General features: G+C 33.7%; 1 protein-coding gene across 1 annotated transcript in view; it reads right to left on the reverse strand.

Moving 5' to 3' along the window:
* Positions 1 to 540: 540 nt before the first annotated feature.
* Positions 541 to 15,248, reverse strand: part of LOC126821277 (neuropeptide prohormone-4) — a 61,626-nt gene continuing 46,918 nt past the window's right edge. The window contains exons 2-5 of the mRNA XM_050549674.2: positions 13,852 to 13,996; positions 5,042 to 5,173; positions 3,624 to 3,737; positions 541 to 1,930 (exon numbers count right to left, since the gene is read on the reverse strand). Coding sequence (XP_050405631.1) covers positions 1,737 to 1,930; positions 3,624 to 3,737; positions 5,042 to 5,173; positions 13,852 to 13,996 — 585 coding nt within the window. The 3' untranslated portion in view covers positions 541 to 1,736. The remainder of the gene's footprint in view (positions 1,931 to 3,623; positions 3,738 to 5,041; positions 5,174 to 13,851; positions 13,997 to 15,248) is intronic.

Here is a 15,248-nt window from a genome sequence, read left to right on the forward strand (position 1 = left end):
ATATTTGATTATTAAATTCCATATTTAAGCAATACGGACTGGATGTGGTCTTTGTCGCACTGTGCTTATATATGAATCGTGTACGTTTAAAAGAGCATTAATGGCCGTTGAAAGTTTTTATTGAGTATTCCCAGATCTATTAAAAACACATATCCATTTCCTTTCGATTTATTTTTGATTTTGTCCTCTATTAACATCTGACAAATTTTCCTTGAAAATGTTTTCAGATACTCTGAACTGAATGGCAAATCAATTTGGATGGGGAATACCCGGATTATACCATGTAATTGCTGATATAAATAACGCTCACCCGCCGGTGATCGAAAGTTGGATCCATTATAATATTGTGTAGAAATCAGGAAAAAATACGAAACGAAATGGATATCTAATTTTAACAAGACAGACTGAAAACAGACCATAAGCTTTCCGGATGACAACATTTCAAGTCTATGATTTGAACCGATCTGTTTGGTGCTTTTGATTCCATATCCACTCTGTTATCTTTCAGTTTGACATACAGTTTACTTTCAGAAAATCAGCGTTGGTTTAATTCCTTTATTTCATTTTTTACACTGATTCTCCCCTTTTTATCCAGAATGCAAAAGAAGTCTTGCTATTAAGAAACTATGTTATGTTTATTATAATTTGTCATGATGAATGTACAGTCAGAAGGTACTATGAGGGTTAAAACAATTGATTCTCGATTTTGAAATAAATAATTATCATATTTATATTTATTTATATTTATATATAATATATCACATACATTGACACATACCTCCTTGAGAACGCCATTAAGGAAAACCGTTAGTTTATTGATTTTAGGGTATATGAAATAACTTACTAAAAGAGAAAACCAAACCCGAAAAATAACTTACATAAAAGGATCTACATAATATGACATACACACCAAAAATATCTTGTAAAAATAGCCAGAAACTATAAGTGTTACATAGGATTTTGTTTTGACATTACTTTTAATAATTAATTGTTCCCTGTTGCTAATTCTCTTCCATCGCAGCAATACTGGGCCAAATTTAGCACCTTGACGTCATCGGGCGTGACGTAACTTTTGCTTGTGTGAATGAATTATCGCCCAATTTCATTTTCTTGCTAATTGCGTGTTATGTCCTTCAAAAGCGAAAGCGTAGGCTATTATTGGGAAGAATGAAGGACACCGAATTCTTTATTTTGTTTCATTTCACCTAGGAAACAGTTTTAAATGTAAAAAGAACGGGATATTGCCAATATAACACTTAAGATTCTATTTGAACGATATGAACTTCGTATAAAGTAAATAGTGACGGTTAATACAGTTTAAAAACCTTCAATCAATATGATATGAAAATAACTCGTAGTAATACAATTGAGACAAAGAATAATTGAGATACTATATGAAACAATATGCTATTAAGAAGATTTAATTTGAAACTACAAGTATTACAAACAGCAGCATCTGAAAGGGCTTAAATTCTACTTCAACATCTATCACATGACGTCATTGTATAGGCGCGAGGCCAATAGTCCCTTAAGTACACGAGAAACGAAAAAAAAATAATACTAATCGTTGAATGTTGTCGAACTGGACTGGAACGGAGAGAGTATTTACTCTGAACTTCTTGTTAAAACAGAAACGATGATTTCTAGTGGAGTTTTACATTTAGATGAAAGCAGGAATTCTAGTGGGATTAATGGTTCTATCCACAGCTTTTACAGCCAACACGTACCGCGTGATCTCAGAGCTTGAAGCCGCTGTCCAGTAGCTGTTGAAGCATGTACTGTACTTCGTGCCAAGAGCGCTCGGGCATGTTCATCGCCAATAAAGGTCGCTCATCTCCTTCCATTGCAGCTTGGAATGCTTTATGCAGGTTCTTAACATTTTCAGGCGTGAGTCCGAGAGTCATGCTCAAATCATCAATATCACTGGCAACTGAAAATATAATATCAAAATAATCGGATTAGTGAATGACGAACCCCGGGCTGGAAAGCATAATCATGAACCCAAGAGAATTCCGACATTGTGGAGAATAATATGGAATAGTATTCCCATGCACTGTATTAATAATATCTATTGTGAGAATTCATCAGCGATACATCCTCAATAGACGGTAACAATACACCCTGATCAAATCCCATCCATTGTTTCCTGTAGTATCAATTTGATTAGATATAGATTTGTCCGCCATAATATAATGGTATAATAATCTACAGAGTAAACAGAAGGCGTATAGCAAATACTTTTCTATTAAACCTTGACGACGACGGAACATTTTTATTAAAAACAGCGAGAATGACAGACCACGGGTCTGGGGATTCGACCCTATTCCTTGCCACGTACAAGCTTGTGATCGAAACCACACCATTGACTCAGTGACAGACATTATTACCTACAGCGCACCTGTTAGGCCATAAACAAAATACATAAAGGTGTATCTAGTGTTTATCTATTCTCTAAGTTGACTGGTTATTGTGTTTTTGAGAATGCAATATCCTTAAATTGACTGGTTTGTTATACTCCTGATAATAATTATTTTATTTTTGTTAGAGCTCAATATCCTTAAAATGACTACTTTGTTATGATCTTAATGATTGTTATGTTTTTCGTAGAAAGCAATACCTTTATAAGGACTAGTTTGTTTTGCTCCAGATGATATTTTGATATTGTCTTACATTTTTATATATATATATGGTTGTATTTTATCAAGATATCTGTCAAAATCAAAGACAGACATGTTTAATTGTATTGACCGTCTGGTGAGGTATATGGTCTGTGAACACAGTAGGTACGTCAGATTATATTAAGGCAATTACTCCTTCTCGACATCTGAACCCAAATCTAGAAACGACCATTACTTACGTTAAAATCAATAGGTTTAAGTTAAAGGTTAAATGATTCCGATTAGAGAATGGCTCTCCTGATTTCAACACTTTTAAATCATTTGAGTTGTTTCTAACCTTGGCTTTGGGCATTGTCAACATTATCATTTTTTTACATAGTTTTCAGCGACAAAAACTGGTGAACATTAGCCCGTTTGTCCCGCTGGATAATTAACAATACCTACTACGCAACTTATATTATTTTAATATACACATACTTCTATTAATCATTTTGAAAATTTGAGTGATTGCCCATCTCGATATCACAATGACCTATCATTTTGAAATATCTATGACCATTCAGATAAAATACAATGTTAATGTGCGAGCTCTAGACAAGATACCATTTGAAGATACAGGGAAATATTTTATGAAATTCCAGTTTTATCCTTCCGCCGACGAGTTCTATGTAGGAACAAGTCTGTCACGAAATCCAAATTATCTTTTATATACCACTGCCCATGTTATTAACTGCTGAATCCCGTAAAATTTATACATATAATTATTAGATATACATACACAAATATTAATATTGATCTTAACCGATTCTGCTGTCTGTGTTATTACAAGTAAACACAGACAGTAAAAGCCCGTTTAGATTTGATTGAAACTTTACAGTATGAAATTGGCCAGGTGTCAACCACCTCGTCTATGAATCCTTGATTTCTCTATCAGTCCCATGGAATAAATCCTAACCCAACTACTGTGGCAAGAAACAAAATAGCTTATTGGGATAGTTTACTCACCAGCTAAACCATGGGCAGCAAATTCAGGTTCAACACCACCAAATAATTTGGGAATAATCCACTGTTCTTCAGCTGTTAGGAAATTGAATAACTGTTCAACTGACGGTCTTGATGCTACAAAGAAAATACGTTTGGATTTATTAATTAAGATTCAATTGCTTCAGTGTATGAATATTTATCTTGGCCTTATCACCAGTCTGCTTCCACCAGTTTAATAACACGGTATTTTTTAAAATTTTATTCAAGTCGTTGCCAAACTCTATATTTGATTGACTTGGAAGACTGTTATGAAACTGTTGGCATGATTTAGTCTCGAACATTAATCTCAATTATCCTGGGGACCGAACTGTACTGGATCAAGTGGAAGCCCAACAATTAAAATGACTTAATAATTAATTATATTTACAATAAATTATAATATCTAAACGTGTTTCTTTTAAAAAAAAACTCGAACATTAATCTCAATTATCCTGGGGACCGAACTGTACTGGATCAAGTGGAAGCCCGACAATTAAAATGACTTAATAATTAATTATATTTACAATAAGTTATAATATCTAAACGTGTTTCTTAAAAAAAAAAAAAAAAAAAAAAAAAAATCAGTACAGCAAACTTTGATTAATGTAAGCACCGATACAGATCTTCTAGAATAACTGTTTCATTGACCTTGACATTGTTTTTAAAACCAATCACATTCCTTTTTGTAAACAATCGGGTGTATCGCCGAATTAGTGGTTTCGATTTTAAAAGAGTAGTCTTTTTATGTTGAACTAGGTAAATCAATAAGAAATAACATTAATGGATTGCTTAATGGACAAGATAAGATTATTTTTCCCATTAATCCTTTTTATTTCTTACGACAAAATGATTAAATATTAACATTGAGATCAGTTATGCGTGGGAGTCACATTTATGCCAGTTTCGCGGTTAGATTTGGTAACCGGATTTGCTCGGTACCGAATCTTGCTTGGCATTTTTGCAAGTACAATGGTAGGCATATGACACAGCACAGTACCTAATGTTAATAATAGTGAGTAAAAGACAATATTCTACAAGAGAATAAAGAAAGAGAATAACAAGATTTAAACTAATACTACACAGTTAGGTTCTTGCAAAGCCTTAGTAGATTGTTCCGTGAAGCGAACGAAACTATGAAGCAGCGGGATTAATCAATTCTCGTCTATTATTAATAATATGTTCCACATTACAACTAGAAACCAAATGGAAGCGTAACCGATTCGGTTTCACTCGTACCCCGTAAACAAGAACTAAAAGGGGTGTTTTTTTTTTATTATGCACGTGTATTAAAACATTTATACAGTATATATTATTGTTACTAAAAGTCAGAGCCTTTCCGATGAGGATTTAAAAGGTTTAATTCAGATTAAATTTATTGAAGTGTTTCAGGAAAGACTCACCTGCTGTACAAAGAGCTTTTTCTTCATCAAAACCATCTTCACAGTCGAATGTGTTATCACAAACATATTTGAGAGCAATACATGTAGGTGATGATTTACATAAAAATGGTTTATCGGCGGGACATGGGTTACCTACAATTAAAAAAATGAAAAGAATCAATCTACATAATCAAAAGATGTAATGAATTTTAAACATATATGAGCTCAGAATAATAGGAAACATGTACATGCGTGGGTGTGCATGCGTTTCTTATACAATGTTTTGATTATTAATATTCCAAACATCTGCAGTTTATAAAAGTAATTCCAGGAAAAAAAATAAAACATAACAGCTATAACGCTTCCATTCCAGCTAAGACATCATTAGACGTTTAATAAACGCGTCATTGTTTATTAATAGATTTAACAATGTGATGATTTTATTTTTTTCATCGAATTAATTCCAAATCTATAATGCCGGGGTGTAGTAAACTCATATATGAGAAATGTTCTTGTCTTAATAATTGTCTATGCCCTAGCATTCCTCGGTAAACCACCAATATCGGATACAGTTGATTCAATGACCCCTAAATAGATGGGCTATCGGCAGAGAAAGGAGGGATTCAAAATTCATAATCCGTTTTATTGAGAAATCCCAGCAATATTTAATCATTTTCTTTACAAAAAAACGAAGGAGTTTTATTCCCCCCTTAGCTATATTAAATAGATGTTACACTTTTAAAATAAATCCAGCATTATAAACGGTTAAATGAAAGCAAACATTAATAAACATTCGGGGTTTATTGAACGTTTGGCGGAATGTCTGTTATTAAGCACTCAATTATCGCAAAGCTTCGCCTGCTACTTCCAGAAAAGAAGACGTACCCAAAACAATCCATATTTCATCTATAAGTGAAACATTAATCTGTTTTGGAAGACTTTCTCAGTGCAGACAGAATTAATTAAGTTATATTTAATACTACATATGGCTTTGAGAAAAATAGTCTACTTTATCCGTTCGTGGATATTATAGAATTCCAATTATCATATAACATATTATATACATTTTAGGGGGCCCTCGACATACAGACGACAGGACAATTAAAAAGTAATAAGACTTTTCTGAAGTATCTTTATTCAGCGTTTAGTTAAGGATGTCAAAGAGACATCATTGTTAGGGAATTAATGGCGCCCTAAGGATGAAATAGCGGGGAATCAGGAAAGTATAAATTACAGGAAACATATGGACGATACTAAGTATGGAGACGATGCGAGGTGGCAATATAGGGGTGGGAAAATTGTTGGGTAAGACATATATACCATTTTAAATTGAAAGTAGCCACGATACAATAATATTTCCACTGCACGTTGATTACCTACAAAAGGTCGTATTACAAAACTATATTAATGTTAAATGAATATAAAAGGTTCACTCAAATGTGTATTTCGCCAACAGTCAAGGTCAAACAGAGCTAAACCTCTTTGATTTAGTTCAAAATATAGTACTGAATTGGGGTAATCCGATGTATTATTTCGATTACTGATGGGACAATCTCTATTCATCAAATGTTTGTTTCGAAATAAAGACGAAAAGTCGGCTTTTTGCTCATATTATTGTAAAGTTTAGCTTTCTGTTATGTCTTACATTAGCTTTATCTATAGTAGTTATATCCGTCTTCATTATTCCAGTCGGAACAGAGTGGTGGGACGTTAAACCCCATTTCATTTCTATAACATTTTACGTAAAATGCTTAGCAAAGACAGATTGTTATAGCGAAACTAATCAACATAAGAAATATAAACGAAGTCGGATTTTTACTAATTCTCTTTTATATTCTGGCTTTCGGTTGTATCTCAACACTGGCTTTCTATAATATTTACACAAAAACACTGATTGTTATTATAGCGAAACTAATCAATATATGAAATCAACCGTTTGTTCTTTTCAAAAATCGAAGAGTTTTTGACATTTTAAAAGCGTTCTTTAAACCAGGCCCTTTTTGCATCTCACAAATTTTAAACCATCTAATTTATGACGTGCGTCTTTCGTTCTTTAATATTTCAAACTAAATTAGATTTACAAGCTAACAGTCGTCGCCAATATTAATAATAGGCTATTTGAAGATAATGATATTTCCCAAAGGAAATTTTAACTAAGCCGAAATAATCGAATACTTAAAAGAATCATAATTCTTTATATGAAGACGATTTAGATTATCAGAATAAAGGTATATAAAGTCCGCATCTTATCTTTTTGCATGTCACCACACTGACAGACAAGTATGTATAATGAATTATCTACAAGTTCGAGTTGAAAGCCCAGGGCAGTATTATTGCTATTGGTTACGTGATAAAACCTTTCATACATTGTCGTCTGTAACGTCGCAAAGATCTTTTCGCCTTTCGTCCTGACACTCACAAAATGTCATCAATTATTCCTGTATGTCACTACAGTTTAAAGCATTATATCTTCAAAAGACTGTGTTTCTCTGCAAAAAAAGTGTATCCCTTTGTTGTCAACTTTCCGACTTCTCATGTTTTTTGTTGCTTTGTCCTACGCTCAAACCTTCCAAGCTCCATAACACCCACATAATTATGCACTACAATGACTTTTTGAAAGTATCGAATCCAGTGGCATGGATAACTATTCCACTGGCGCTGAAATTACCTCAATGACACTCCCAACTATATTAAGTTTCTACTCGGTTCATATATTATTCATTTGTTGTTTTCCCTTCTCAATATTTAACATAATAAGGGAGACTGTACGTTACGTAATGCTTCAACAATGACTTAAATTTCATCTTGAAGATTGAAAAAAATCTACCAACGCAGCACAATAAAGCTGTTGTGTTTATTGAATTTTTGAAATTGGAATCAATCAGGAGTAATTGAGTAATTAATTAAGACTTCACAAATGATCTCCAACCTGCAATGTTATATTAATTTACTACTTCTCTTGCCATATGACATTTCCAGAGAAATGAACGATCTCTTTTGGTCGTTCGACATTTTTAACTTGAAAATAAAATGATAAGCGCACTTTGTGTGCTAAATCCGAAACTTTGAAATTGTTTCAAACACTTTTATCTAGGTCAAAATAAAATTGAATTGTCGATTCCGATGGGTGTTGTGTGTTGAGGTGATAATCTGTCGTCGTTGATAGATAAAGCAAATGTTCAGATATAAATGAAAAGGGAACTAAAATTTGGAGAAAAAGTCATAAAAAACTAGATTTCGCTTAATCTTTCGAAACTAAACTTTAATTATATCGAGCCCCTCCCATCAAGAATCAACTCAATATCAACACTTTACTGCGGCAGCTTAAATGAAACAATATCTTCTCTAAACAGTGTGTTACCGCAATCAAACCATTTATAAAGTCATTAAACTCTTCCCTTATGGCACATGTATCCGTTTAACATAATATACATGTCATTCCATGGGAGACTATTTCCAGATTGACATTTAGTTAAATTGTATCTTTTTCTAGGTCTATAGTAATCACCAACAATGTTGGGGTTTTGGTCAGTAGTGCACAAAGTATTGCACAAAGATATATATTCTATACATCATAATCCAAAATATAAATGTTTTCAAAATAAAAATTGACAAAATTATGGATAAGTGAAAATGACAAAGAAACAAAAATTCTTTTCCGTTGTTGTCAGTGATTAGTAGGATCGCTTTTTCTATAAAACTGCTCTCGTATAATATTGAAGGCAGCATTATCACGGTATTGGAAATTTTACATACTAATTTAAGAGAAAGACTAATCTCTGATTACCTAACACTTTGATAATTATAGTAAGTGGATTAAGAAAAATTAATGCTAATCTCTCATATTGGATGTTGGCTTTATAAGATATTGAAAACTTTAGTTACAGTAAGTGGATTACGAGAAATTCAAATTTGTAATAACGAAGGCTATATAACGATATTTAAATATTTACATACAATCATATAGACTAGGAGAAATGCTAATCGTGAATTACTATTTTTAGAATATGCTGTTTACATTTGTAAAATATATATCACCGGTAGATATGATCAACTGCACATGCTTAACGTTAATTGGTAAATAAAAACATAGTAAAATCGTGAGATTAAAACTGATATTACTTATGAATTATTTATTTTCACATTTACATCACTGGGAATACTGTTCTACCTTTGTCGTATAATATCAAATGACTATGTGCGTATTAAAATATCAAATAGTGATCTTGACTATTATAAGAAGCTTAACACGCAATGCCAAGATCGCTTACAAATACGCTTAACGTGGAAACTCCAATTAAAGATTTCAGTGCAAAAAAAAAAAAGAAAAAAAAGCTGGGAGCCTCTATTTTCATATTTAATTATTTTGGGTTAAACGTTAGTCTACCTTAAAGAAGCATTTATACGAAAGTATGTATAAGGTAGTTATTTCCAATAAAAAGTATAGAAATTTGATATAATATGGAAGTAGAGAGACACAATCTTAATAGAAATATACTGGATTCCCAGAAAAAACAATGAGCCGCGCACAGGACAAAAATGTAAGGGTATCGCTAACTGGCAACCTGTCTGCTTGCTGTATGCCTGAGTTACTTAGGGAGCGCTTCGTATATGATGATCGAATGCTAGCGGTTGTGGCAACATCGAGACATAAAAGTACCGTAGACTCAGTAATTAAACGGTGGAAAAAAGAAGTTTGCAGAGGATAATTATAGAATTTACTTAGGCTTTGGTATTTATGGTGAATGGGCAGCGAGTAACGACAAAACACAATCTGATTTTGTGCCCTCCATTAATCAAGTCACATGACAAAAAAGGATGTTTAAAATAAATAATTCTACGGTTTGGGGTAGTTTGAGAATGATTTGAAGGAAGCTGCAAACTTTTGATAGATAGATTAGTTGGAACATCTTTTTATGGTCAAAATATAATCATATCGCACAGTTTGTATTAGTGCAGGTATCTTTACAATACCAAGTGGCTATCTTAAGAATCGTGACACGTAAAGACAAGATCTTTTGGTCTTCGAAGGAATTATTAGTGAGCAGATATTCGCCCATGTATCTGTTATCACTCGTCACTTCAGTCAGTTATATAGAGGGATAACTCGCGTTTTCCTTTTGCGTTCGTCATTTCCGATTGTTGAAGTATTGATTACGCCTCTATCGTAGCAATGATCTCTGTGATAAAATAATATTTGAAACGTAATATGTGATAATGACTGGCACCAATATTGTTCTTTCAAAAGAGTGATAACAGACCGCCAAACTGAGTAGTTAATGATGTGGCTAACAAAGCTTTTGTTGTGTCTTACTATCCAATGCATCGTCGATCCAAGCTTATAACATTACTACAAATATCCAAAAGGAACAAATAAATAAAGGAAATGCACCAATAAAGGAAGGACGATACCTACTGTTGGATTACTTCGAACTCTACCCATGGTTATTCCTTATGACAAGTTGATCTTTAACCCCATGAATGAAGCAATCGTTCGGGAAGTCTGCTTAATCGACTTAATCGTTTTTATTGACATTTGACTAATAAGATTTTATCTATGCGCCCAGCCTACAAACCAAATTGCCCTGAATTTCAAAATTGAACGTAATATTTGTCAATTTCACAGTCCATTAAATTGTCTAGATGCCAGTTTCGAATGATTACTGTCTTGTTTACTCTTTTTTTGTATCTGTACAAAACCATGGGTAAACACAACATCTGATCTGTTAGATTTCATTATTATATCTTTAACACCGTGTTTAACACAACTGTACATTTGAAAATGCCATGTATCATGCCACGATGTCATGTGTCAAGCGGTCTTTAGCATGTTATTAGTGTGCCAGTATGATGGTAATTTAATACGACAAGTAGGACACATAATCGCATACTAATTAAGAACCAGTCACTGAAAAAAGTGTCCCTGTGGATACCTATCTACGACGAGAAGCAATGCATAATAATTATCCTTGGTTTAGACTAAATACTTTTCGACTACTTTTCACAAAAAAAGAGAAATTATTGGTTTTAGTGTGTGATCTAGGTTATACGTTTCTTGACAGCAAAAGTATAAAATGAAGACAACAACTCATGCTTTTGGTGATGACGCATGCGGTGTAACAGAATGGATTCAGAACTCTTCGTATCGAGCCCCTTCGACTTGATACTCGTCGTGACAGATTGTTCACTGTATCAAACACCAAACCTCCATCACACACTTGACCTAGGTTAAAACATTTTCTGGTGACATCAACCCCACTATAGAAGGCACGAGCAAGTTTGCCAGGTATTATATTATAATCAACCATATTTAGTGGAAATTTAAACCCATCTGAAATTCAAATTTGTTCCCGGTCTCAAATCACTGCATTCCCATTTAGAATCGATTACGGAAAAGGAATTTAAGACAAGCGATAGTTATAACCGTGTCATCTATTTGGATTTTGTGCGTTTGCCAAAAAAAAATAAACAGGGATTGAAACTTAAAGACTTCGCGTGCTAGAGAAATCTAATTAATGTGTCATCGTTATTTTAACTCTTAAAGATACCTTCAGACCTACAAACTGTTTGATTTGATAATATATTCGGACTAAAAACATATTCAATCTAATTAATCATCAAATATTTGCTTCCAATCCCTCTCAAAACTTTGTATTCGCGAGGAGATACCCCAAGCTATAAAAAAATCTATTTTTAGAATCCATGTTTGTCACCTAACATGCTTGAGGGGGGACCCAGTTAGAATGTATTTGTCATTACTTACTGCCCATTTACTATACATATTGAGGCCTACGTAAATTCTTGAATTACTTTCTGTCGACTTCTTTTTCCGCCTGTTATACGTTTACACCCCTCATAACCGCCTAACAATTCGATCTAGAAATAACAACCGCTCCCTAAGTTAAGCTGGCAGATAATAAGCCGTCAGGTTGCCAGTGAGTGATATCCTATGGGTTTTTCTCGGCAAATCCAATATTTTTCTAGTAAGATTAGGCGTCTCTACTTTCCATATATACCAAATTTGCCATATTTTTTTTGATAACCACCCAATAAATACCTTCGTGAGAATGTATCTTTATGTCATTTATAATTTTCATTTAAGCCATCCTACCAGGATACAATGCTGGTCATGGGGGGATATTGGAATTAAACAGGTTTTTCCTACACGGTAAAAGATCATACGCTACATATCATTTCCACGCAGTCGTCAATGCCGTGAATACTACAATAATGAAGGACACAAAATCATTTCGAGAAAATTGACATCACGTGGATAAGTATCATATATATATATGCTCTCTATACACAGTGTAGACACCATCGTTCCTTGTTGTTTTTGGTTAGCCCCATCCCTTCTCCGACCACATAAACAACAAAAACCTCCCTTTATAGTTAACAGGCCGACCCTATTCGTTAAGCCTAAACAGCCTACCCTAATTTTTGTTCTCGTTTGTAGTCCTGTAACTCGGCCTTGACGCGGTTTTCTGTCGACAAATTGCAACACTGAAATTTCGATATAATTATCTATATACACGTGTATGTAAGTTATTAAAAGATTAATCTAGTAAGTAATAGTTATTAGCACACTTTCCGAGGTGTATCGGTGAATATCAGGACAGTTTTGGTCGACGGGCCCAGCCGAGGCGGAGCCGAGGCGGCTCCCGACCAAAACTGTCCTGATATTCACCGATACACCGAGGAAAGGTGCTAATAAGTTACTTACATCACATTTCTTTCGCGTATTGTGGAGCAAAATGTGAAAAATAGTATTTATTATCGAGTTGTTTCAACCGAAAACTGACAAATACTTTCTGCTCTTTCATTTATCCCTTTCTGAGCCTCACGTTACATTTCATGGTAGAATGATTTCGCAGTGGAGAGACGACCTGAGTAGTATTTACACGTGCGTCTTGCTATGATACTCTGAGCGTAAAACAATCACGTGTTTGTTTAGACCACATCGTCAAAACAACTTGTCTATGGCGTAGAGGACTGCGATATTATTAAATGTAGTGTAAAGGAAATGCGAAACGTGGGTCATTCCTGGTGAAAGTATGCATCGGCGGATGGTTCTTCCGTTGAAATTTATTTGTAATAAAGTTTATGACTTTCTAGGCGTTTTTTTTTTTCATCCTGCTTATTTTCAATGCCTGTGAAGTGTCCAGCAAGAGAACTGCGCCTTCTATCATCACAATTAATTAAAATTATTATTCAACATTCTAATTTATATATTTTACATATTCATATAAATCAAACCAAATTATGAAATAGATGCCAATTGATATGTATAATAATTGATTTTTGTAATATGTTGTTATGTTAATTTAATGTCATTGTATATGTTTTTGAACTGCCATGTAGTTCCTCCCGGTTTGTTTTGTTACTATGATTTTGACTAGTTGTTTCATGTACATTAACCTTGTGCATTGTATAGAGACATCGTTATCAATTGCGATCTGGGTCTGACTAAACGTCCGCTACTTATTGCTTGATAGGTATCTAAAACAGTATAAAAGTATCCGTGTATCAGAAATGAACAGTACTCTTTCTGTATAATTCTGATACACGCATACTTTGAAGCATGTATTGAAAATAAACAGGACAGTTTTATCAAAGGTTGCCAGTGGCAACGAGTAGAAGTGGTATGTAATTAAGTTATATTCAATTTTACCCCACTAAAAAGGAAATAAAACAAGAACTTTCCGACCGACCCTAAATATGTTGGCCATACTTGTTTCTTGGGCTAAATGGGGGTAGAGAGCAAATGGTAAATGTTAAGCGCTTGCGTGTGATTAAGTCACTGCTCATGTTTTGTTTTATTAAATACCAACCTGTACATTCTGATCCTCTTTTCTGTGGTATATATGAACGTCTGTGATGTGATAGTCTGGAAAAGTCGATTTTCAACCCACACGCACACGTGCAAATAACAACTGCTACTGCTACGGCCAATTCTATTCTACAAGTCAATGACATCTGAAAAATACAAAATCTAAACAACATTAATACTTTGTAATATTTATTTTAATGCGTTTATCACAGGTTAATGCGGGACTGAATATTAATCTTCATTAGCTATAAATTCCCAAAGAGAAGGAACTGGTTCCTGTTTTGACAAGTGTTATAACATACATCAAAAGTTTTTGAACAAATATAAAATCTATTTGATGTAAATGTGTCTCTGTTTATCAGTTATGTTATTGTGACTTTTTTCATGTATCGATATTTTGCTGTAATAAGGATGTTAACAATATTTATTGGTAAAGAACAATCAATTACCCTGTGGTGTGTTTTTTATTGTGAATATTTAACTGTAGTGGGGGTAGAGTGGGAGATCGGGCGTCGGGGGACAAAGCCTATAATGTGTCACATCAAAATGGATAGAAATTCAAATGTGTCAAAAATGGCTCACTGTGCCCAGTAGCCCCTACTTCAAGATGCCATTAGGGAAATGAGTCCTTATCTTGGCCAATCCTTAGGTTTATGTTGACCTTGTCGTAATCAAACTTTACAATCAAAGCTTAGATTTCTTTTGACCTTATAAATCATTTTTCCCTTCGCATAATCAATGGTTAGGTTTCATTTTTGACCTGATCATAATGAAAGGTTAGGTTCATTTTACTCCTCCCATAATCAAAGGTCAGGGTTCTCTTTGACCTTATCATAATGAGAGGTTAGATTCATTTTACCCTTTGTGTTCTCTTTGACCTTATCATAATCAGAGGTAAGGTTCATTTTACCCTTTGTGTAATCAAGGGTTACTGGTGTGTTTCTTTTTTAAATTATCGTAATCAAAGGTTAGGTTTATTTTAACCTTCGCATAATCAAAGGTTAGGTTTCTTTTTGTCTTTATCATAATCAAAGGTAAGGTTTATTCCACCCTTCGCATAATCAAAGGTTAGGTTTCTTTTTGAAATTATCATAATCAAAGTTTCGGTATCTGTTTTCCCCTGCCGTAATCAAAGCTTAGGTTTGTATCATTATCAAACCTTAATTTTTTGTCATTATCATAATCAAACCTAGGTTCCTTTTTGTCCCAAACATAATCAAAACCCGTGTTTGTAAAAAAACAACCCCAAAAAACAACAAAGCTTCGGTGTTTTGTATTTATAAAAATGAAAGCTTATCGGTTACAGCAGGGCTTCCGTTATCGACAGTTTATCAAAAATCCATTAACAGTGGATTTATCTATGGATATTCTCCTTCTTTAATACAGAGCGCCAATTAT

Source organism: Patella vulgata, chromosome 5 (genome assembly GCF_932274485.2).
Source record: "Patella vulgata chromosome 5, xgPatVulg1.2, whole genome shotgun sequence".
Taxonomy (NCBI): domain Eukaryota; kingdom Metazoa; phylum Mollusca; class Gastropoda; family Patellidae; genus Patella; species Patella vulgata.